The 25,730-nt window shown below is 41.7% G+C and overlaps 2 protein-coding genes across 2 annotated transcripts in view; both read right to left on the minus strand.

Moving 5' to 3' along the window:
- Positions 1-4,912: 4,912 nt before the first annotated feature.
- pam16 (presequence translocase associated motor 16) lies at positions 4,913-8,606 on the minus strand. Its single transcript, XM_085352446.1, has 5 exons — positions 8,522-8,606; positions 8,114-8,198; positions 7,094-7,230; positions 6,575-6,640; positions 4,913-5,050 (listed from the first exon to the last, which is right to left on the minus strand). The coding sequence occupies exons 1-5, from the start codon at positions 8,522-8,524 to the stop codon at positions 4,961-4,963; spliced, it is 381 nt and encodes a 126-aa protein (XP_085208572.1). The 5' UTR covers positions 8,525-8,606; the 3' UTR covers positions 4,913-4,960.
- A 2,176-nt stretch (positions 8,607-10,782) lies between these two features.
- The window catches only part of coro7 (coronin 7), a 104,532-nt gene continuing 89,584 nt past the window's right edge, over positions 10,783-25,730 (minus strand). The window contains exons 10-28 of the mRNA XM_085352447.1: positions 16,342-16,396; positions 16,179-16,236; positions 15,936-16,081; positions 15,749-15,847; positions 15,565-15,669; positions 15,294-15,453; positions 14,998-15,173; positions 14,749-14,857; positions 14,579-14,665; positions 14,028-14,170; positions 13,701-13,805; positions 13,297-13,382; positions 13,053-13,194; positions 12,880-12,969; positions 12,663-12,779; positions 12,391-12,526; positions 12,163-12,254; positions 11,962-12,048; positions 10,783-10,998 (exon numbers count right to left, since the gene is read on the minus strand). Of these exons, the coding sequence (XP_085208573.1) occupies positions 10,990-10,998; positions 11,962-12,048; positions 12,163-12,254; positions 12,391-12,526; positions 12,663-12,779; positions 12,880-12,969; positions 13,053-13,194; positions 13,297-13,382; positions 13,701-13,805; positions 14,028-14,170; positions 14,579-14,665; positions 14,749-14,857; positions 14,998-15,173; positions 15,294-15,453; positions 15,565-15,669; positions 15,749-15,847; positions 15,936-16,081; positions 16,179-16,236; positions 16,342-16,396 (2,002 nt within the window). The 3' untranslated portion in view covers positions 10,783-10,989. The remainder of the gene's footprint in view (positions 10,999-11,961; positions 12,049-12,162; positions 12,255-12,390; positions 12,527-12,662; positions 12,780-12,879; positions 12,970-13,052; positions 13,195-13,296; positions 13,383-13,700; positions 13,806-14,027; positions 14,171-14,578; positions 14,666-14,748; positions 14,858-14,997; positions 15,174-15,293; positions 15,454-15,564; positions 15,670-15,748; positions 15,848-15,935; positions 16,082-16,178; positions 16,237-16,341; positions 16,397-25,730) is intronic.

Below are 25,730 nucleotides of genomic sequence, written 5' to 3' on the forward strand. Positions count from 1 at the left end.
GGATTGGCTCGCACAATCAAATCCAGGCAATGCATTGGGATAGAGACACTTAAAGAATAAAAGCATACTTATCAAATCGGCAATCAGCAAAACAAGTGAAAATACTACACCTCACAAGAATGAGCGTGCAACGGAAGGCTATCGCATTGTTGGCAAAAAACTAAACTTGAGGCCCAAATGCTCTGTTCAGGAAACTTGTATGGCTAAGGCCTTACAACAGGCTCCTCTTTCCTCTCTTATTTTATACTCTACTCATTCCTGTTTGCTGTTTCTATGGACAAGGACCATGAAAGTGACAGTCTTAGTGCTCTGTGTTCTTACAAAAGTCCTCCTTCATTGACAAGTATTTATAAGACTGTACTTTGACAGTGTGCCTCCAGCTTCGCAGTGAGATACACACACACACACACACACACACACACACACACACACACACACACACACACACACACACACACACACACACACAAAATAAGTGACGCGCTCACATTTAGGCAAACAGGGGGATTCTCAAATCACTTTAAAGTTTTGACCTATTTCTCGCAGGACGCTGTGATTAATATGATCCAGACAAGCTTGCCAAACCAAAGCAAGTGAACTCAAATGTATTTGTGCGGGGTGACGAGACCATTAAACACAGCGAATAATAGCGTCAACTGGCTATAGTATCGAAACCTCAAAACTGCTGCTAACTATTGACAATCTGTCCCCAGTTTGGGGAGAGGGTGACCAACACAGACCAGCCTAGTCCACCAGAATGTGTACGAGGTGTGCAGACTAGGGGCTTTTAGGGGCACGGAGCAAACTGAAGACATAACATAGACAAACGGTGTTACATCACCTGGCAATCACCAATCGATTTTCAAGTGAGATTTAAGGCACTGTGGTGTAGCCGACACCCTCCAACCCCCCTCCTAGTAGGACGTGACACACACGACATCCTGCTTGCCTTTTACAGAACTAGCACTGTTTTTTTCTCTTGGATTGTCCAGCTGCTTTCTCGTAATTGAATCAACACGGCCATCTTGCGTATGAAAGGGCCACTGTGGCGATAAACACTACTGTCTTGTATTTTTTTTTTTTTTTAAGTAACCCGACCCAAAACCAGCTGTGAAAAACAGGTGGTCGTCCAGTCGAGGTCCAACCCGGAGCCGTCGGTCAAATATTTGTCCTGAGTTCAACAAGTTTTCACGCTGTGCCAAAAGTACCTGGAAAACTGCAAGCGGGATGTTCACATTGTGCCACAGAGGAGGGGTGGAGGTGTGTTTGGGCGGGGGGGTGTTGTGCACTCAGTGCCACATACAGCTGGACTGAATATGAAGCCACACTATTGCAAACTGCCTCAATTTACTCTGTCCAAAGGGGCAAAAATGGACAAAACAACAACAAAAAAAGACTCATTTAACTTCTGGGAAACTTCTCATGGTTTGATAAAGCTGTCGACATGCACTTATCACAAACTATATCCCTTGTGTGTTCTTATGAAATGTTACACGGTTCTTTGATCAGTTGTTTTGCTCTCAGTCCGGTTTTTTTTCCTGCTGTGGGTCCTTCCAGACGCCTGTCGCTCAGTAATTGTCCGTGACACTGACTTTGATTGCTGCGTGCACAGAAGAGAGAGGTCGAGGAGCGGGAGAGGAGGATCATAACACAAGGAACATTCCCTCAAGAGACTGACATAAACCCCAGCCCTCCTCTCTCTTCACTCCTCCATCTCTCCCCTCTCCTTCCGCTTCATTGGCTGTCTCCTTTTTTCATCACTTTATCCAAGGGGGCGATACATTTAGTTATTGCTGTTTCGTGTTTTTTTTCTCTCTCTTTTTGTTTTGCTGTTGTTCAGACGAGACATTTTTTCTAATGTTGAAGATGCTTCTTGTGTTCTGTCATGGCTTCTCTGCAAATCAGCTTTCTGCTGTCGAGGATGAGTCTTTCGAGAGGTCGAAGAGTCGAAGAGAGGGAGAGCTTTGGTTGGTTTTCCAGCAGCAGTGGTCCCCAATCTGACATCTGGGAGACAAAAGGGATATTATTATAAATCTGAAGGGTCGGGTAATAATTTTTAAAAACTTTAAAAATGCTTCAGTAGATCAGTGGATGACACTAAGTCTGTTTGCCAGCCCGTTATTTTGCCATTAGACCTATATGTGAATAATCTTTAGTCTTTCTAGAATAATGAATCCAGTGTGATTCTTTTGCCCCTCAGGATCATTTTAATAATTCAAGTGATCTCTATCATCTAGTGCTGCCATCCACCCATCCATCCTCTTCAGGATTAGTAGGGGTGCTGGCGTGTATCCCAGCTTTTACTGGGCAAAAGGACAGCTCACCAGTCTGTCACAGGGCTAACAGAGAGACAGACCACTGTTCACACCTATGGCCAATTTTTTCCATTGTAGTATGTTATCATGTACTTTAACACACTGCCTTTCCCGAGCGTAACCTCACAGAGACAGTTAAGTCCTCAGTGTGGTTTCCTATACAGTGTCACAAACTCCTTAACTCCTCCCCCTTGGATGCCTTCTATGGGTAACCTTTGTTTCTCTTTGATCTGAGTCTTTTCTGTCATATTGCAGATCTGCTTCCAGAGCAAAATGACTGGGTTTGAATCAGAAGTGAGCTCTGCCTATACAGCTTACCAAGGCTACCCTTGGAAAAAAACATAGAACCTGCTCTAATGATCGTCAAACAACGTCTTTATTGATATGTAAAGGGCGACGCTGTTAAATTTCTTAGAGTTAAAATGAAACCGTGTTGTAAGGAACGGTATCAGTGTTTGGGGGATCTGCTGAACATATATTAAGACTAAGACCATACACTGTGCAAAAAGACAAGGTGGCAGACACAGTGATCTGTAATCTGTTCAGTAGGTTTGGGTTCAAATGAATGATGTGTGCAATTTTCATGCAGAACAAACAAGAGGCAGCACTTCCAAAACTTTACAGATTCTACCAAAACCTGGCAACCCTGATTTCGAGGCCATAACTGCAGATTTGATCCCTTTTGTCTTAAGCCAAAAGGTTGGAACCACTGCTTTGACATTACAGTCCTCCAAGACAAACACACCGGTGTGTGCCACTGAGGGAGTGTGAGCATAATAAATGTCTTTATTGAGAGAGTATCCGAAACAAAAAAACAACAAAAAGGAAAACATCTGACTGTGAAATGTTGGGCAGCACTGAGAGAGCGTGAGAGCAAAGAGAAAGGCTTGGCTGAATGAATAAATGAATAGACAAGGGACGGGGAGAGATGAGAGCAGAGGCTGTATGCCAGTGGAGGATGGCTGTGCAGCGCAGCCACTCTCCATCTGGCCACCTACCCCAGCAAACGGCCCTCTCAGCTCTGAAGTCGCTGTGCTGTGCCCAATGTGGCAGCCACTCAGAGGCATACCAGCCTGCAGAAAACTAGGCCACTGAACTCTAGCTGCCCTCTGGGCTTTTTTCTTTCTTTTTTTTTTTATAGATTAAACCTACAGGCTCAACTCCCCCACCTCCCGGCCAAAAAGCTTTTCTTGTTTTGACAGGGATAGTAAAAAGGCCACTTTCACAGCAAACAAAAGAAGTATAAACCCCCGTGCCTGAGTTTGTGCTGCCCACAGGTCCACCAGGATTCACAGCCTACCTGTGTTTCTGCCTCAGTAATTTTGTTAGTCATTATTATCTCAGAGACCCCCCCCCCAAAAAACACCACACACACACACCATTGGCCTGTCTTTGGAGTCCGGGTGGGCATTGAATTGAAAAGAATTTCTCGCTCTTTGAGTGGACAATCCTGGCGTGTGATGTCACCAAAACAGGTGTTAAGTAGGCTAGACACGGTTTCCATGGCAACAGTGAAACCCACAGATGCTGCGGCTCTCCTCTTCCTCCTCCACCTCCCCTGTCTGTCTCTTCCTCTTGCTGGTCGAAGCCAGGGACAGAGACTCTGCGTGGCTGCAGAAGTCTGAACGATACTGACACGGATCCTTCCAGGGTCCACCCATCTTTAATATTAAATAAGCTGTACGATCCATTAACCCTTTGAGCTCAGCCTGTAATAAACCGCCCCCCTCCCCCCTTTATAGCGAGTGTAGATAAGGTGATGCTGTCACGTCTTTTCTCAGCGTAGTGCGTTATTCGTCGGTTGTTTTTGGGAACAAAGTCATTGTAAAAAGTCATTCGGAGTCGCTAAAATGTCTGAATTCTAAAATCTTATTTTTCATATAGCATAAAAAGAAAAAGTGGTACGCGTTCCTGCAGATTTTAACACTTCACGTTGAGACGCATGGAGCTGAAATCCAGGGCAAAAAGCTGTCAGCGAGTCGGGTCAGGGTAAAAGGGGTGCCGCTGACCGAAAGCGCTACGGCGTTGCACAAAGGGTTAATGATAAGACTAAGGCCACGCAAGGCCTGTTCCAAGTTCTGTTTTTTTGCACATTTGTGAGATATTATGTCAGTATTTTAATTTTTCCAAGTGCCTTTTTATTATTATAGGTAAATATAGAAGTTATACACTATGAAAAAGAAAATGATTATATGAAAATATATTTTTTTTTCCTGGCGTCATGTTCTATGGTCGAACATGCAGAATTTTAGAGTTGTAAAAGTCTCCAATTGGTACAACATAGCGGCGTTCTCCTGTTTTAGAGGAATTTTATTACGATATTGATAATAATGTCAATGAAAACAAAAAAATGTTTAATAAAGCTGCATTTGATACTTCTGTGTGCATTTTCATTTCTATCTCACATATACATTAAAACAGGTGAAAACCCACCCAGAATAACCTGATTAACATTCAACTCGATGCAGTTAAATTCAGCACATAAGCTAAAATTGTATGTTTAGAATTATAGTTTCCTTTTTTGCACCTCATTGCTTGGAAAAAAAAGTGTCACAAAGTCAAAACTAGAGAAAAGGAGAAGACTTTTAATTGGGTTATAATTTACAGAGGATGGGGAGAGGAAAGACCGGGCATCGCTTTGTCCTTCATGTTTCCGTGTTCTGCTGTGATTGCTGCTTTTCTTCTTTTTTCTGTATACTTAGTTCCTCGTCCAGACGCTCTTTTGCTCGCACCACCTACACACAAACAATAACAGTGATGACAAAGAGAAAGAGGTGACTTCAATGTTTTTAAAATACAAATTAGTCACAGTAAAGAGGAAGTACAGAGCAACTGACTGAACGTCAAACATTACTCATTACAAAGAGTCGACTCCACCCACGTGTTACTTGATATTCAATGAGAAGACTAAAATAGGAGTGAGAAGTTTGTATTTGCACATCTGTCATAGAAACTATCAGGCTGGTCCTGAGAGCGAAAAAAACACTGAGCTTTCAAACATGGACTTTGGTCCGATCTGACCAGTCAGCCAGTGAAATCTGCCCCACAGTGACTTTTCTGTCTTTAGCCTGTGGCAATTCTTTTTTTCTTGTGAACATAGTGGAGTTTTTAAATCAAGTTGCCACTACAACCGTTTGCATCGTAACTGGAACGGACACATTTTGATGCCTTCAAGTTAAAAATTCAGAGAAAATAAGCAAAGATAGATCGATATTATCTATCTTTTGCATGTTAATCTAGAAATTTTAAAAGTTTAGGGAACAGAAAAATAGAAGATAAAAGTTTTGGAAGTTACAAGTACACAAAAAACCAAAAACAAAAAAATGAGGAAGAGGGAAAATACTTTCCCACAGCACTGTGCGCTCACCATGGAGAGGATTCACTCAATGTGAATGATTAATATAGTAAACAGTGTATTTATAATTTAATTAAAAAATATATTAAAACAGGTATTTTGAACACAAACAGCATCTCTGAGAATAAACAGTTTCTGAGGGAATCTGTCAGCATCAGAGTCATTTAACATCATCACTCTTTAGTTCAGTCTGATCAGACTGGTTAGTTTTCCCTCAGGAACTAAACAGCTCGTATGACCAGTTAACTTTGTATTGTGGAAGAAGGCAGGGCACTGAAACCTGCAACCGTCACATGATCTGTGCTACATGATCAACATGAACTACTTTATTCTGCTGAGTGTTTTCCCCAAGCAAAGTGTGAATGAGCGGAAATTCAACACAAAGAGCAAAGTTATGGTTTTGGTGTATTTCTATCATTTCCACCATTATGAGCAAATGCCAACTCTGATGTTGTGCCACTTTAAATTGACATGATATATATCTTTTATTTCGATACTTCCTCAGTTCTCAGACACATCTGACCAATAAGTGGAGCGAATGTTCTCAGCCTCTTGGTAGAGATTCCTTTTGGTTTGTTTGGATTCGTCGTTGCATCATCAGAACCCAAGAGAACAGCAAAAAAAGGGTGAAAATGCCTTTTGCAACAGTTTAAAAAACCTTTTAGAACAGCTAGTTCTGTCTTCACAATATCTGGCAGAAGAAAGATCTGAGTTTGAGACTCAAAACTCTGACACCTACAGGTATAAAATTGTACTTTTTAATTATTTATTTATTTTTTGGTGCTGATTTCATCTTTAGACAAGCAAAAACAATGTACCAATTTTTATGTTCATGCTGCCTTAACTGTACACATTTAAAAAAATGTCTGGAAAGTGAAAGTGAATGCACGTTTAGAGCACTTACTTTTGACTGTAGGTAAAAGGAACCGCCCACTGACTTGTCATTGACTTTAAAAAGGTGCTCGTAGTTCTGGTGAAGAGAAATGCTTCAGTATTAGTATTCTAGTGACAGCATCTGACTCCATTTAATTATTCCCAGCAGAAACACACACTTTTTAACCAAATATTCTATCAAATCACATCAGTGACATGACATCAGAGATTCAGAAGTAAAAGAAAAGTACTTCAGCTTGCCATGTATTGTTGATGGGAATTGTCATGTAAAATATACCCGATGTTAGTGTTCTAGTGTTAAGCAAACGCTAAAAAAAAAATTCCATTACTTGATGACCACTTTAGAGATGGTTTACCTTCCATGCAATCTTTGACGGTAAACTAACCAAACTACTGTATTTGTTTTAATAACTGTGTAAGAGTAAAAAGCTTCCACATCAGATGGTATTTAAAAAAAAAAAAGCTTCTAAGATCTCCAGACCAATTTCAACCTTAAAAGGATCTAAAAGGATCACTAGTGTGACTGTACCTTCTGAATCTCTTCAGGGCTAAGTTTGGAGATATTGAGGATCTGCTGGGCCTCTTGCAAACTAATTCCAGTGATGCTGGAGGCTGCGGCCGACTCCTGACCCGAACGGCCCCTGGCCTGCGCTGCAGCTTGACTGGCTGTGTAGCAAAACACAACAAAAACAAATGTGATTCACATGCACACAGACACACATACACCTACAGTACCTGCCACTTGGGTACATTAGTTCCCATTAATTAACGCCAGGATCTATCTAATCAGCCAATTACATGGCAACAACTCAATGCACTGAGACATGCAGATGTGGTCAAGATGACATGCTGAAGTTCAAATATTGCATGCTGATCTACTATGATTTTCGCACATAACCATACGTAGGGTTTACGGAGAATGTTAAAAAATGAGAAAATATCCAGGCTGATGTCTAGGTGAAAGTACTTGGCTGATGCCCGAGGCCATCAACATTGAGAATGGGAAGACTGCTTTGAGCTGACAGGAAAGCAACAGTAATTCAAAGAATCACTCATTAGATCTAAGGTAGGCAGAGGACACATCAAAGCTTGAAGCAGGTGAGCTACAGCAGCAGAAGACAACACCGGCTGCTAATTTAGTATTGTTGCTGACCATGTCCATCCCTCCCTGCTTCCAACAGTCCTCAGATCTAAATCCAATAGAGAACTGATCTGAGGAATATTTACAGCAGCTTCGTGAACCTATGCCATGAAGAATTAAAGGCAGACATGAGGCCAGTGAACATGTAATGGTGATTTAAAAAAAAATGCTGATCAGACTTGTGACTTTGTGTGCAACATTTGTCTGAAAATTACAAAATGTGCTTCTAAGGTAACTAAAACTATAATGGTGTGCACAATTTACCTTACAGCCAGGGTGTGGCCCTATATTACTGAAAGTAAACTGATACTTCTTATATTACCTTATGCCAGGTGTTAAACTAGGTTAGTACTTTGTAACAATGTATTCTGCGCAAGAATCGAATAATCGACTAACTCCGGGTCATACCTGCGTATTCTTGTCGCAAAGCACGAGCGAATGCACGTCCCACCACCTGAACTCCCATCACCACGATTTGTGCGAGATATTTAGCCTACAACAGGAGAAAAAAAAACATCAGGAATGACGGAGTTAATCACAAAAAACACCCAGAAGTGACTTTACAGTCAACAACACCTGCATTACATCTGTAAACAGCGACACGCTTTCCACACACGTCTACATCCTTTCTGGATGTGACTTTACTAAAAACTGTTTAAATTTAACCCTAAATCAAATTAAAGACCTCTCAGTGAAGAGGAGGCACAGCTGTCTTACGTCTTATGTGCGACAAACACACAAGGGAAGCTTCCGGAATAACCGCAGTCTCTAACAGTGTTGGCACATTAACACAAAAAGTATCAAATATACTCTTACCATGATATAATAATAACAACAATAATAATATTAATAAAGCTTCAGCTAACAGCACGTCTCTTCTGTTTTCACATGCACGCTGAAGGTTACAGACAGGTCAGAGTTCAAGGAAGAGTCGACAATATCAAATTGAAGACGGCTCGGCTGGACGGAGAAAAATTGAACACTGACACCTGCTGGTCGGGAAGTCAAAGTGCAGTTTTCATTCAAAACAGTAAGACGATAAAATTAAACGAGTATACATGACTAAACTCTACTGATTAAAATAAATATGTTGGTAAATGTTCCTTGACACTGTATAATTAGCAATAAAAGAATTCAATAACTTAAGTGCTAAAAAAATAACTATGTTGAAAAACGCAGCTTATAAACTGTTTGACTCACAAGAAAAAATGGTGATGTGAATTAACACAGGACGGAAAAAGTCAGGCCAAACAAAATAAAGTACATATGAAGTTATAATGAACTGAAGCTGCAAATACAGTTTAACTGCAGCTACTGTTAACCATCATGGGCATGAATTTTATGGTACTTGGGGCTTTTAATGATTTCTTTTACTGGGCGTTCCAACAGGATAATGCTTCCAAACTCATATCAGGATAAAGTAGGCTAACATTAAACTTCTGGAATGGCCTTCCCAAAACCCAAATCTCAAAGCTATTTATATTTGTGGATTAGATTTAAAAGTTTAAAAGTCCAATTTAAACTAACTCTACCAATTCTGCCAAGTACAGTGGTCAAAAATTCAGCTAGAATTATCCCAGAAACTTATTGATGGAAACGAAACCTTGCTAAGGGACATTAAACCAAATGTTAGTGGGGATTTAAAAAAAAAAAATCACATATCGACTAGTTTTCTTAGTCATACAGAGACAAGCAGAAATGAGTTTAAAAGGTGTTTATTGCAAGACAATGTTGAAAAAAGTAAGACAGAAACAAAACAAACCTTTACTCACTGTATAAAAACAAATGGAAGGCAAGTTTATCTGATCCAAAAGTAGGAAGAAAAAGTATGGCCTTTGAGAATCACAAGCACTTACAGTATACATCACAAAAAACCTGACGACACCTAAGCAAAGTAAACATTTCGGTCCATCAGAGGTTGTAAACATACTTTGTGAGATCAAGCCTGAATTACTGAAGGTACCGCTGTAGCTCTACAAAGAAACTACATGACGGCTGCATTGTAAATTATTAATACTGTACTGTTGTCTAATTAACACCATCATAAGTTGTTAGTAGGAAAAATTAGATACTAAAATTAGCTCATTTAATGAGGGAGATCCCCGAAACAGTCAGAACACCGACAAGAGTCTAAATTAAAAGTTAATCTGCCCGATAAATAAAAAGAAAGACACAATCATCCTTAAGTATATAAAGCCCTGTCTTAAAACTCAAAAGCAAGTGGTTTATTTGTATTGACCTTTGATCGCCAACTATGAGACTACTACTGGCCATAAATTGAATCATATGTACCTGGCACCTAATTATGCTAGAATGGCTTCCGAGGCAAATATCAGCTAATAAAGAGAAGATAACGTAATGTTGCTGTAAATAGAAACTCCAGCTCATGGCTAAACATGAAAACTGGCGAACCTGTTTTATCCTCAGCGTGGATTTTTGCTGCTAAACTTGTGCTTGTGCATGTGTGAGCGTGTGGATTTAACCCAACTTAACAGGAAGACAATTGGTTTTATCAGCTGGGTGACGTAAAAATCTTTTTTTTTTTTTTGCCATATAACATTTTTTATTGCAGAGCTGAGCACGCTGCCATGACTGGCCAGTATAAAATACAAGCAGTGGTCCACTGTGTAGGTACAGGTTGTTTTTTGACATGTAAACCTAAACAAACATTTTCTTTTTTTTTTTTGTACTTCAGGATACTGCCAGCGTGTATCACATTATCAAACCATGATCACACAGAGAGAAAAACAGATGAAAAGTACATGTGTGATATTTAAAACTTGCTTGATGTGAGAGTAAACCACGGGTCGGCCTGGTTTTGAGCACTCAGAGTTAACTGGTAATGTAGCATATAGCACTATTATTGTTCCTATGATTGTTCTAAAGCAATATGACTGAGATGGCTTCATTGTATATCCTGATAAATATTGCTGTACTGGATGGTGATTTCTTCCCATTAATACTGTGAAAAGAGTGATATTATTTCTTTATGCACACAAAAAAATGTTTTTAACCCAGAATGATTTCAAAAAATCAAATTTGATGATATAGAGATCAACAGATGATATCATGCATACAGTACTGAAACCAGAAGGTTGTACAGAAGATAAGGAGTTGTTTTTTTTTTCAAAAAATGATGGAGTTATTGTGCAGTAATGATGCAGCAATCTGTGTGTGCTCAGTAGGCTGAGATGTACACCGATGAAGTGACTGGCAATATAACACTGGAGCTGTTCTCCTCTATCTGCTGTTGGCACGGCGACTGGACCAAAGGCACATCCCCATTAATCGTCCTAAATGACAAAGAAACAAAAGTTAGCAAAAGTACAACCCTGGCTTGCAACTTACCTTCAGTCTCTACTGACCCTTCTGTCTGACAGTAATCACAGCAAACTATTTAATGCATTTAAAAAAGTGTTGACAGAACATCCATGTTTATTGGTCATAAAGCTTTCTGGGTCAGCTGCAAGGGAATAAAAATCCGAATTTACCTCTTCAACACCATGCTAAAAACAGCGGAACACCTGACTGTCACAGTGTAACACAAAGTCAGTTAAACTTCAGCGATAGCAATCTATCCAGTTAGGATGCATAAGCTATTGTGACTCATTGTGCATCGCATCTGCTTTGGTGCAAATTAAAGTGAAAACAGGTGCGCTGGAGAGAAAACAACAAGACATCCTTAAAAAGGGGATGTTTTTATCATTTTTAGCCTTTATTGCACAGGACAGTAGAGAGTGGATAGGAAGGAATGACAGAAAATGACACGCAGGCCTCTGCAGCCTTTTGACCCACACATGCTCAATCAGATGAGAGTTATAGTGGCCTAAAAGGGAATGGTTTTGCAGGTGGTGCCGACACACCACGGTGCTCTCCTTATCAACTCCTGACTGATTTTTCTCAAGTTTTGCGCTGTCATTACTGGTAACACAAGACGGCACCTGCAGCTCGTTCAGGTTGCTCAGGTTGTCCGGCTTCTCCCGATTGTTTGCCGTGCCTCTCAGCACAGTTTCCAGTGTTGAGGGTGTGTTACACAATGTTGCACAGTGCACCTGTTGTCACTTTAATTTGAGCCAAAACAAGTGAAACAGTGGTTTACGCTTCCTAACTGCAGAGATTGATGCTCCTTGAGGTTGACTGACTGATTAAATGTGTTCCTGTTAGTTCAACATCAGCATTTTTGAACCAATCAGTATTTATTCAGAAAGAAAGAAACATCAAAGTCACACATTCATATTTTGATCACATTCACTTACCCACTCATCTTCATCCACCCCCTCATAGGACTCTTGTGGTAGTGGGTCATCCATATTTCCCAGCTTAGCCACCATGGCATTCAGAAGCTGGATCACACACACATTTATTAATAATTTATTACGTACTGAATAAGTATTAAATACTTAAACTTTGGAGATCTATTCGAAATAAAAGTATACAGTATTTGAGCTTCTTTTCACCTCGTCTTTCTTCTGTTCATCAGTTTTTTCCTCCAGGTAAACAGATGAGGGAAGGTATTTCCTCACTGGAGCCTCTTTGGGGGCCTCACTCACTAGAGGATGGGGAATAAACATACCAAGACATGTCTAGTGCTGACACGCAGACTGTAGATGTAAGAATCTTGATTTGGAGTGACAGGCATGCTAGATAAGGGCATGTGTGTATATGTTTTGTGTCGTTGCCTGCACCTGGCGTCATGTCTTTAGGCTTCAAGCTGATCTTTTTGTGTTGGTCGTTGGAGCCGGAGAGCCAGGCAGAGCCAGTAAGTGCTGGTTCCCACCACACCGCTGTGTCTGAGTACACATCATCCTGGAAAAACTCTTTCTGGAGACACAAAAAAGCCATACACAATTAGGTATACAGCGTCTAATAAGAGCTACAGTTACTTTTTAGAAAAAGCATCAGGAGGGGAAAGCATGTAATGTTCCAAGTTGGCCACAAGGTGATGCAGTTGGCTCACCTTGACCCTTGGCACTTTGAAGGCCACTGGCTCTATGGTTGTCTTGGTGAGCATCAGTCCAACAGCTACCTCCACATCGCGAACATTGCACTCAGTCTTAGGCAGAAAGGCCAAACCCTGCAAACAGGAAACATTTTGATTTAGTTCAACGATATCCAGTTAACTTAAAAAGAAGCGGAAAACAATGAATGAAACATAAAGGGAGCGATTGTGACACCTTATGTGGTTCGGGAGAATTGAAACTGCTGCACTCAATAAAATATGGATCTTCAGGGACGATCTCATAAATGTACACTCTGGTGTCACCCTGACAAAGAAACACAGTCAGGTTAAATCTTATTTCATGGAACAATGGCTATGGAGAGTAAATATTTCTGTTTGTGTGCTCACTTTTCCAGTTAGGATGACGACACTGGTGTCGGGGTCATAGTATGGGATCAGTGTGGAAGGGGAGACGTTTACAGGAACACTGGATACGGCCCCAGAGGACAGGGAGCTAGCAGAGTACAGGTACAGTCCTCTCTCACTGCGACTGTAGAAGAAGGAAAAGAGTGAGTAGACAAGTTCTCCTGTGACTTTCTCGTTGGTGCTCCAACAACCTGCCTGCTTAAAAACTCTCTGACATTTGCAGTACCTGTCAAATCCAGACACCAGCAAGTACTTGCCATCACAGACCCACACCACACGAGCTCCCCTGTGGCCCTCAGGCCCCGGGCCCTCCTGAAAGAAGAGCGAAATTAGCATTTAAGTGTCTGTCGGTGTCCCCAGATAGGCAGACTTAACGACTTAATGGCTTTAAGGAAATCTGAGCACCTGGCGAAAATACATGCAAGCATTTCTTTGAGCTGTAAATCATGTGAAACTACTGTAGTAGAGCCCAAGAATATCAAATATAGAGCTGGAAATGAGCACAACAAGTCGATATGTTGTAGGAGTCTGTTTCTTAGTGTACTAGAATTCAAAAACGAGGCTCAGATGTGTGGATTTGTCCTATTTTCACAAAACACAAATCATTTCTAGAAAGTTGGTGATACACACCTGCACAGGTGAAGTGGATTTGCGAGGATCGTAGATACGAACTTTCCCATCCTTGCAAACTGTAGCCAGAAGCTTCCCATCTGGGCTCCACGCCATGCCAAACACCTGATGAGATCCACAAAGAGGAGCACAAGAGAAGATGAAGAAGAAATCAGGAATTTTAAGATGATCAGGTTTTCATCAGGACATTGTATGGAAACTGATCCAGATATCCAAATAGGTGCAGACAGTCTGCACATACGGCATCATTTTCTTTGGCTTCTTAAACACAGAATGAAATCACAAAGTGTTTCTGTATTTAACCTCATGTACTTCTTGATCACTCACCTGGTCCTGGTGTCCATCGAGAACTTTGACTTGTTTTCCGGTCTCTAGGTTCCACAGTCTGACTGTGAGATCATATGATGAAGAAACCAGGAGTCCACTGGCCAGAGGGTGGAACGTGATGGAGTAGATTTTCTCTGTGTGGCCTGCAAAGTGTCGCCTCAGAAGTCAGTATTGTCTGTAATGTTGTTAAGGAGCGTGGTGCGAATTTCTTTTTGAACTACTTTTGAAACTCAAACTTAAATGTCCTCACTTTAACTTTGATGCAATCTCAGGTACCGTCGATAACATCACAATGTAACCAAAGCACAAAATAACTGGTATCACTGCAGTTAGGACCTCCTTCACCAGGCTCTCTACTAACTGACTGCTCGCAGTCAGTGGCAGTTTGGCTAAAGTTCTGCCTTTTCAGTAGAGAAATGCACCACACGCACTCTCAGATCATCTCTCTTTTTCTGTAAACTACAGATTGGAGGGAATGCAAAGTGTATTGCAAGGGAACACGCAGTACAAACATCTGCATACCTTCTAACTTGCAATAAATAAAACTCTACCTTGCATGATGATCTTAGGTTCAGTTAGGGTCTCTTTCAACCCGCCTTCTGGTACTTGCCAAACCCGGATCTTAGCATCATCACCAGCTAGCATGCACAGAGAGAGAGACAAGCAGGTTAAATACATACTGAGACACTTCCAATTTACCCTAAAGTGCATATGCACTCACCGACAGCAAGTCTATGTGTGTCAAAGGGGTCCCAAGCAAAGTCAGCCACATTGACAGAGTTTTGGATGGTGGGCAGGGCTGTATCTGGAAGTTTGCCAGGCTGGGAGCGCTGAGGAAAGGATTAAAAATACTCACACACATAGATACAGCACACAAATGTCTAATTTCTCAATATAACTAACTACAGGGGAAAACGGGATCTGCAGTTTTATTAAACAACATCCCTCTATTTTTCTTCTGCTGCTGTACCTCAAATACGGCAATCTGTCCCCCGGAGATGGCGAGGGGCACTGCCACACGTTGGCGGTTGACACAGAAACCGTCACACTCGCCAGGTGTGGTCAGGTTGAGGCCACGAATGTTGGTGATGTGCGTGTCCCGGTGCATGACTGTCCCCTGGATATGACGGAACTTGGAAGTTGGCCCTGAATAAAAAAATAACAATAATTCAATATTAACAGCTTACTGTGTAAAGAAAGATAAAACGCCAACATGGGTAAGGAGAAATTAAGAGTGTGCGTTTGTGTTTTTTAATTTGTTTTTACCCATCAGGTTTTGGAAAGCCTTGGCACTCTGGCTGGGACTGGGGCTGGGAACAAAGCCTGAGGAGAGGCCGGAGGTGGAGGAAGGAGAGCGAGATGGTGCGGCGCTGCTGCTGGGAGTGCTCAAAGGACTGCTGGAGGTAGAGCAGTCGCGAGCTTGATCCTGTGGGGAAGAGAGATGGGATTACTATCCTCAATCCACTGGTATTTTAAAAAGAAAATCAAGTTTAAATTGGGAGATTTTGCCCATCTTTTGAATAATTGTGCATCTCACCTCCTTGCTCCCTCCACTGGCCACTTCCTTTTTTGCAGGTGTCTGTTTTGCTGGTGCTGCCTTTTGTTTGGGACGTTTGTCTGGGTGCAGGCTAATTCTCTCCACCTACAATAAAACGAACAGCTTGAGCTTCCTGTGCAGCGTGAAGACTGGATTAAGCTTTTTGAAAATAGGGATCACGTACCTGCTTGTTCCCTCCCTTCCACCACTCCTCAGCAGACATGGCTGGGGTTGTGCCCACCGTGTCTGGGTAAAGGTCGTCATGAAACTCGTGACCTGAATTCTGGAAGACAAAAAATGAACACGGAGAACTTAAAATAAGTCCATCACCTTTATTTGCGAGCTGTAAGTATTGCTGTGCATCTACACACCTTGCGAGGGACCTGATAGCTGATCGGCAGGATGCAGCTGTCTGTCAGCTGAAGCACACGCACAACTTCGCAGGACATCACATCCAAGGCAAGCTTGGGGACCAGGGCAACGCCTTTTGTTGAGGTATCCGTCAGACAGTGGCTGACTATGGATGTGAGAATTAGAAGAAGAGATGGATCAGGATACTAGGAAAGACGACTGGTTGTGACATCTGTACAGACAGATAACAAACAGAGCTTCACCTTGAGAGAGGAAAGGCTCGGAGGAAGAGACTTCAAAGCAATCGATCCCAGTGTTTCCCTGCATAAGAATCAGAGAGGTGATGTTAATGGTGTGGTCATTCCAGCTGATATTTAAAAACATAACCAATAACAACAAATTTAATATTCAAGCATATATTTTTACCATGCCAGCCAGTAGAAGCAGACCTGTGTCCTCATCAAATAGTGGGATCAGTGTCCTGAAAGAAAAGAGACAAGAGAGAAAGAGACATTAGAAGCTGACATTCAAAATGATATACACATTTGCTCGGTAAATGAAAGGGCGCTGGTTCAAATCCCTTCAGGGTTGGGTCAGGAAGGCGTAAGATTCTGCTACAACAAAGCAGGGGGAGCTACCTGCTATGGCAATCCTCTGCCTTTGGCTCAGCAGAGAGTGGCTTGTCATTCAAAATTATATACACTCAAGTCCTCTTTGGGTTTAAGCATTAGTGAGCTGCCACTAGATGGTGTAGTATGCCCATTTATTTGGTAAAGGAGGCAGTAGAGTCCTGAGGCTAGCTACGGCTCTGAGAGATCCGAGAAACCAGTATTTTCTCACTATTCATGTTGAACATGGAATAATTTACAGAAAAGCCTAAATTTGTTGGTGAATTTAAAAGCATAATAAGGAATGCAGTGATGGAGACTTTCTTGCAGATGTTTCTTTTGAGAAGCTGTTTAATATTTGGAAGTTTTTTTAAAATATGCGTTTGTATTTTTTATATTGTGAATTTATATTTTTGTTGCATTTGCAACTTTTTAGAGACACTTCTGTTATATAGTTGTAACTGTGGCCAGGTTTTGCTCTCAGTGGGACTTCCTGGTAAAATAAATTTAATAATAACATGACTTGTTACTGCATTAAAACCAAAAAGGTTGTGACGATAAGTAATGAGAGGAGAGGAGACCATGAGGCAAATGCCAGACATTCCAAATGTTATTTAAAAATGCAAAACATTACTGGAGGTGAGCGGGGAGGAGAACTGGAACTGGGAACAAGTTTCGTAGTTTATCAACATTATGATTTGTTAGATTAAAAAGATTTTTTTAAATCTCCAAATCCAGCTTTTATTATCAACACTTTTTCATTAATGTTTTGTTCAAACTTTCTAGTTCAACCTTGACCTTTCACCCATGCACGCTGAAAACAAGCCCACAGTCACCTGCCTTCTCTCATGATTTGAGTGAAGAAGATTGAGGGCTGTGGAAACTGAGCAAGCCATTTTAATCAGCAAGGAAAGGACAATTGGATGTGGTGACCAAACAGGAAACATTTGCGCAAACACTGGCAATGCTGACAAACATCTCCTGTTCTCCACCTCGGTGTCTGCTCTTAAATCTCCATTTCCAGTTTAGCTTCCAGGGCCGGTCACAGACGGGACAAGAGGACAGGGAGTGCTGGCTGATCCAACCGCTTCCCATTACAGACCACGGATAGTCTGATTGAAGTGGAGAGGCAGTCCGAATGATTGGTTTATGATGAAGACTTTGTGTAATGGTGCTATTCCAGGGGAACGCCACTTGGCTGCCTGCACATCAACTGAGACTGACAGACTGGTGATGTAATGCTTCAACTATGACAGCATAATGACAGACTTAGTTTGGGTATCTTAAGTGACAGGGAACGGAGACACGCGAGGGTTTATCGTGTGTACATGCGTGAGAGGTTCCAGAGAAAGAATGTATTTTGGATGAATTTGAGAATGGAGTTTGACGGCCACAGACTTTAACAGTTTAGCTAAGAAACTTGGTTTGCAGTGCTATCAAACAGGTGATCACACACCCACTTTATATTACTCTGCACTCACCCATTTCCTCTGATGCGCTGCTACTTTCTAATCTATAACTAGTTTCATGCAAAAATTCAATAAATAAAAGCATTGCTCCTTGTGCCAAAAAGCTGGCACCGCCATGGCACCACAAAATTGCCGGTCCCAACATTGAACCCCATGACGTCAATAGCTAAGAGTCCACTATGATTTTCTTCCCATACAAAGTATTCAGCTCTTAAACCTGTTGAAATATCAGCTGCTTCGCAAAAGCCACAACGGCAGAAATGACCCAGCGCACATCAAGGAACATAATCTTTTAAAACCTTTTAAGATCAGTCGTCTCCCTCCAGAACAACGTAACTGTCATTTTAATGTTTTGTTCCTTAAATGTTTATCCAGTAGGTGTAAGTCTTTTTTTTAACGAGTGTTCCCTGCTCTTCTCATCCTCTTATGCTCTTTCTTTCTTTCTGTATCAAAAACTGGACGAGTATCAGACCTGTGACTTCTCTGTTCCCCCAACATCCCTGCCTGTATCTCAGGCCTGTTAAGTCAGCGAGGGGCGGCCACGCTTCATTAGGCCGACTCCGTGTTCCCATATCCGAGACGCTCCACAGGGAGACCCTAAACACCTCCATTCCCACATCCCTCTCGCTGCCTGTCCTCCTGTCCCTCACCCGTTCAAGCCTTCCTCATTCAAAAACACAACCTTGCTTACAACCGTGAGCTCGCTTTGTCCTCCACAATCCCCAATTATTTCTCCAAATTGCCTTCAGTTTTTCTGAGGTCTTATCTCTGGTTTTCTCACAGTAAAAGTACAAGTCAAACATCCACATAACAGGAGCGGAGCTTTATCACTGATAGCGGCCTGTGTTTACTGTCGTATTTCATGCTCCACCTCACCACAAGAGCATTTTCCCACACAGGAAAACTCACGCAAAGCATGCATGTGCATATTTACACACACAGATTTACAAGATACACAGGCTAATTACGCAGCTTAATGATGTATGCATACATGTATTATTAATGACACAGTGCAGTTAGACTCACACCGGGCTAAGTGCGAGGACTGAGCTTGTTATGCAGATCCTGATCACACGGGCTGATTATGAATGAAAGGAAAACAATTACAGGGCTCATTCAGGAGAGGTGCGAGTGTAGCAGTGAACGCAGCCAGACATGCTAATCCAGACATAAGACCTTTCCAGTGCTGGGTGTGTGCTTCCAAGTTAAAACCACATGCACTAATTAGCCATCAAATAATACTGCAGAAGAGAAAGAAAAAGAGAAAACCAAACGAGAAAACTTATTACGAGTTATTATAATATCAGCTGGAAAACATGACAATTCAGCAACCCCGCCTTGAAAGATTTAACTTTTGCCAGACTCTTCTCAGTCGCATCTACACCCACTAACATCTTAACACCTTTCAAACTCTTGCAATGATTTGCAACGAGCCGCCCGGTGCTCCCAAATCCCCCTGGCTTCAGTCTGACACTGGGACTCTGCTCCTGTCAGAGTTTACACAAAGCAGAGCACAGAGAGCACGCCTCCTGTCTCGTCTGCCATCGCCTCACACTGCTGCCTCACGCAGGCCCAAATGAACCATCATAAAACAACCTTCTGCCCCATGACAGCAGCCTTCATCACCAGCAGATATGATGGGTATATTACCCCAGCCTGCATCTGTGTGAGTGAGTCTGTGTGTGCGAGTGTGTGAGTCAGAATCAGCACAGGTATAGTATTATTGTGAGAATGTGCTGTCATTTGATAATGTATGAGATAGTGTATTTTATTGGAATAACTGGCTAATGGAGGGCCAGACAAGCAGACATGTGGATGAAAGACAAGTGCAGAAATTGTGTGTGTGTGTGTGTGTGTGTGTGTGTGTGTGTGTGTGTGTGTGTGTGTGTGTGTGTGTGTGTGTGTGTAAATTGATTGCTGTGCCCATTCTTAATGTTCAGTGACTGGACATTTTTGCTTGGTTGAACTCCATCAACCCTGAAGTTTCTTTCCAACTTTAGCTGCAGGTGCCCAATTATATGCACTTCCCAAATCTTGTGCACGCCAAAAACACACACACACACACACACACACACACACACACACACACACACACACACACACACACACACACACACACACACACACACACACAGTCCTTTCAGTAGCACACTGAGGTGCATGTTCTTGTACCGTATGTTCTTCGGAAATATGAAAATGCACACCCACACAATGCTTGTGAGTGTGCAGGCACATCCAGTCACACTGATGCTATCAGACACACACAGTACTGTTACAGTATAAAGAGTATAGGTGGAGCTAATGGAAGCAGCCTGTGGAGGTATAATGTTATGGGTTGAGCTACGACCAGATCTGTATCACTCAAAGGGACCTTTCTCTGTCGTGTGAGATCACGGCCTTAAAGCTTGGCTAACCTTACTGCTATAAACACACACGTGCACAAAAACACACACACAGTAGACAGCTCAATAAGCTCCAGATGACAGGTAAGAGCTAGCCAGAAAGAGGATGCCTTTGAGGAATATGAAACCAGCTCAGTTGTTGTAGTCTTATTCAGACTGGATGGACAAACACTCGAACTATTAACTATTTTATTGAAATTCGCCCTCTCGCTGCTGTTAATCCTTCTATAAAAGGGTTCTCCTTTTGTCCTTGTTTAAGTATTCTTCTTCACTTGAAGTGAGAGGCTAATTGCTTGTAACCATGTGCTAGACCTATAAAATACTACTTTTCATGACGAGAACACTCAGAGTTCACCAAGTTCCACCAGAAAAAAGCCATTTTGACTTTATCTTGAGTCACAGCAGTGGAGAGTGTCCACTGTAATGTTTGTATACAATATAACCTGCCTTTTATTCACACCATCCGCCCTACTCCCATCTTCTTTATCAGTGTCCTGGTTATGTCATCCCCGTCAGTGGGAGTGATGGGTGCAGCGCTATCTCTGAGTTCACAGATCAACAGACCCTTCACCCTCAATCAGCCCACTTTATCAGCCCACCTGCCTCTACAGACTGAAAGCTTCAGCTTGTCCATCTGTATCTGACTGATTCACTGCAATCCTGCTGGTCAGCTATCTATCGGACTATTTGGCCACAAAGACTCTTGGGATAGGTCAGAGCACATTTTAGCAGTTTTGAATCACTGATTTTGAAGCATGAACGTGGTCTCCCCAGCAAATCTGAGAGATGGATCTGTTGATCCAACTACTTTTCACTGAAGTGTGGCTGTCAAGAAGCCATTCTTAAGGAAGGGAAATGGGGAGAAAGGACTGAGTCATGCCAAATTATACAAGAACGACTGAAAATCAGTGTCAACATATCTTATAAAGCGATGTATTCAAATTTTGAATACAACAGTGAGTGTCTACAGCCATCTGTAAAACACGGTGGAGACTCTGACATGGTTTGGGGCTATATTTTAGCCAGTAGGTTTGGGAATCTTGTCAATATTGATGGAAATATGAACGCAGAAATGTACCATCAGATTTTTAATCCATCACTCAGTACCATCTGGAAACCATCTGATAGACAACAGCTTCATTTTTCAGCATGACAATGATCCCAAACACACCGCTCATGCAGTGAAAGCATGCCTGGATAGAAAAACACACAATGGAACCCTATCAGTCATGGACTGGCCTCCCCAGAACAAAAGGCAGTCACATTCAGAGCTTTGAATGTCAAAAACTGAGCTGGCTTCATATTCCTCAAAGGCCTCCTCTTTCTGGGTAGCATTTAGGGCTGCCACGATTAGTCGACTAGTCACGATTACGTCGACTATGAAAATCGTCGACGACTAATTTAATAGTCGACGCGTCGTTTGAAGCTTTGTAAGATCCCAAAAGACGCAGGAATAAGTAGTAGGATATAAGAGTGTAATAACGGACTGAAACAGAAGATGGCAGCACTGCATGTACAAGGATGCCAGCTGCCGTTAAACCCCGAAGAAGAAGAAGCTGTCTCCCAGAATTCATAGCGCAGTTTACAACAATGGCGGCAGCTAGTTAGTTTTAATATTACTCTCATTATTCTTTCTGGGTCACAAAATAAACGTTTAGGCAAGAATGTAGCTGTGTAAACCTCAAATATCTGCTCAGTTTATCAAGACACCAAATATTTTCAAAAGCGCTCCGACGTTTTCTTTACCCACTAGCTCGATAGCGAGCTGGGGGCAAGGCTCACTAGAGCCCGTGAGAACACCGGACTCCCCGCAAATCGTCTTCAAACCCACCGCCGTCTTTCGCTACTCAGGTTAAACATGATATATGAGTCACTTAGATAACTTAAAAATGTTATTGTTTGGCTTTTTTAGTATTTTATTTGTTCCTGAGTAAATCTGTTTGGCTGAGATTAAAGTTGAAAAGAGATTAAAGATGCTCGAGAATATACTCCGGTGTCCCGTTATATTTTAGATAGCAAGCAGTTTATTAAACTCCACCGAAACAATCTACAAATTTCATTTAAATTTAATAAACTATCATCTTGTCTTGTCCTCGATGGATCAGCGATTCTACATTAGTTGTCCCCTGGTCACTACGAATATCTGGGAAAAGGTTCATGACATCTGATATTGTTCTGAGTTTCACATAGAGCAAAATAGATACCATCGCTTGTATGGCTGTAAAGTTACAGCTGTAATGACCGTAAAACCTTCAACTAGGTTTTAATTGTACTTTTGACTTTATTCTATCTGTTCTCACATGTACAGACATAAAGTAGATTAATAATGTGGCATATGTACTGTAGTATAAAATTGATTTGTAAAAATATCTGGTGTGATAACCATCTGGCTGTAACTAAGAGCTGTATCTCCCATCTAAAAGTGTGACCATATAAGCACATGCTTTTCAGTTATTTTCACTATCTGATGAAGACAGTTCATATGACCGGCAGAATATCTACTTGTTCTCCTGATAACCTTGCCCTCTTCCTCTCTTTATTGCTTTCTGTGAAAGGGCACAACCTTCCTGTTCTAGTGTTATTACTTTTGTGTAAATGAGTTGGACACAGCTAATGGTTTTATGCACACTTGCGCTGCGGGTGCTAACATTACCTCGATAATGAAGGGACTGGAGTGGAATAATCCACTGATATTAAATGGGATTCACAGAAGCTGTAAGCTTGTCTCCAGGATGGAAAATTCGAGGTTGGTTTATAATGTACTGCTAACGAAGTATGTGAAATTAAAGAAAAGGGAATACTTTTCATAGGAGATAATCCAAGTGAAAATGGATAATCATGGAAAAGATCACCTAAAAAGTCAACAAAAGCTTTGGAACAGACAAATGCTTTCAAACTATAGCATCACGATCCATCAAGGGTGCCAGACGCAGGCAAATAAACAATACATCAAAGCTGATGAACTCTGTCACCTTTGTAAACTGACACAGCAATCAAACCTATGCGCTTTGTGTTGTCTCAATTTGCTTAGCAGTTTCCATTAGCAGCAACAGAGGATCCACAGGCTGCACCACAGAAGTAAAAGCAAAGGGTCACAGTGAGGCCGCTCGACTCACTCTGTATCATAGTTGTACTAGCCTTTAACTGAAATACATTCAACTGTCCTCACGTAAAACTGTCCAAATTTATCTCATTCCCACAAGAGGAAACCAAAGTTTCAGCTCCGACCTTCTTATACTAAATACAGCACTGCACCGATAGACCACAGCATTAAAACCACGTTACTATCTCTGTGTAAGTCTCCCATCAGGCCATCAAAACTGATCTGATCCATCAAGGAGTGGACTCATCTTTGAAGATTCATCTCTTTTTCATGATCCAGTGATGCACTCTGTCAACTGAAAGAGGCAACTGCAAGGAAGCTACCACGACAGGCTGTAACAATGTTTTATATTTGCATTTTATTTATTTATACAACAGGGACGATACAAATTAACGTTGCAGCATTAGAAAAATAGGCTTAGGTAGGTGATTTGTGTCAGAGTGGCATCTTCCAGCACACTTTGATTGGATAGTGCATTCTACAGTCATGTCTGCAGCCATTAACATCTTTGACTCTTTATGCATGTTGAAAAGTACAGTTGTAATTTAAAAATCAATGCTATTTACTCTAAAATCTATTTGTGGCTTGATTATTCTGGTTAATCTGGTTTGTTTGTGATTTCCAGAAGTATTTTCAGACCTCCCAAAGACATGTACATCATTGTTCCATGCATAAGGTATGGTATATGGAGATACTATCTTTATTTGGACTAGAAAATTGAACTGAACCAGTGAATAAGTGTAAACCGCACGGATCATCAGATCATATCAGACAAAGGAGTCTTTGTGGCTCAATTGTAGGCGATAAAAAACTTCACAATGAGACAAACTGTAGGTTCTCATATGGTTTAAAATCTAAAGATACAGCTCTGCTTGAGCTGACTGCAGGTTCAAAGACATTATGAGTTTGAAGTTTCTCAACGGGTGCTTGAGCCAAGCTGCACAGACATCCTGCTGAAAACTGAAATGTACAAAAGTGTGACATATTTTTTCCACTGAGTATGTGTTTAGTTTCCACTATGTGCTTTTAATAAGTGTGCCGGGTCTGCCTGCCTAGCCACCTTCAGTAGCCAGTTCATTAGAAAGGAATTAGAGTTGACGCAGTGCGTTCCTGAGAGGGGGAGAAAAGCCAGGATTGTCAGTGGAGAGGCCAGCTGTGGCCGTGTGTGAGCCCCAGTGACGAACCCCTCAGATGGGCTGCCAAGCGCCTGCTCTCTGCTTTCTCCATCGGGCCCCCATCCTCTGGACCAACACACACACACACACACACACACACACACACACACACACACACGTACACGGACCACGATTTAATTAAACTCACTGAATCCGATGTCAACAGGTCTGCAGTGACCCTTATGACACCCACCATCCAATTCCACATATAACCACACGCAAAGTTGCCAAATGGAAAAAAATGCAGAAGCTTCCACAGTATTTTTCTTCGTGTCCTCAAGAAACAGAATAACGCTTCATTAGCATTCCAAATTATCTTCATACCGACACAGGCTACCCAAATCGGTGCGGCCAATCGCTCACTTAATCCATTTCCGCAGGCAGAAACAGCAAGACCTGCAACACTGCTACTAATATTGCTGCCGCCACATAACGCATCTCTGCAAAACACCAAACACGTGCAGAAAAATAGCCCATTGCAACGCAGCTTCAACACATCTCGAGGCAACTTAACAGAATGCTGCATGACCACATGATCGGCATTACATCTGCTTTACATAATGTTGACATGAAGAATGAAAAGCCCAATCTTTATTTTCACCGGAGGGGACGAAGGGCCGATTAAGGACGAGGGGGCTTAATTGGGCTGAACAGATATGTACACTAAAATGATGAAACGCATACAGATGCTTTTCTAAGATAAATTTAAAAAAAATACTATCTGAAAAATGACAGATGCTCATGTCAGCACAAAAACACACAAATGTGTGGAAAACTGGTCCAGACTTGCTCAGTTATAAAACAGTCAGGTCACTGGTCATAAACTGGTGGGAGGGCTCAGCCTCTTGATTGTCAGATGTGGGTGGGCATGAGGGAGAAATAAGGATGCACTAATGGGAAACACAAATACTTAAAATGCTCATTTGCATGAAACACACTTTAGGAATTAAGACTAGCGTGCTAGAGGAAATAAATAGCTACTTTCATTACCGAGACATGTTTGTGTGTTGTGTCTCTACATCTCTAAAAAGCTGGTAGGTGCAGTAGGTGAGATGATG

The sequence above is a fragment of the Diplotaxodon limnothrissa genome, linkage group LG4, assembly GCF_057381915.1.
Source record: "Diplotaxodon limnothrissa isolate DT_005_m linkage group LG4, D_limnothrissa_male_GT1.1, whole genome shotgun sequence".
Lineage (NCBI taxonomy): Eukaryota > Metazoa > Chordata > Actinopteri > Cichliformes > Cichlidae > Diplotaxodon > Diplotaxodon limnothrissa.

Bases quoted from the DNA above. Each gene is read 5' to 3' on its own strand.
- pam16 (XM_085352446.1), bottom strand. The intron at 6,641-7,093 runs GTACAGTCACAC...TCTCTTCACCAG, and splicing joins GCCCTGAAGAGATTCAGAAG to AACTACGAGCACCTTTTTAA. The intron at 5,051-6,574 runs GTAAGTGCTCTA...GTTTGTGTGTAG, and splicing joins CCTTTTACCTACAGTCAAAA to GTGGTGCGAGCAAAAGAGCG.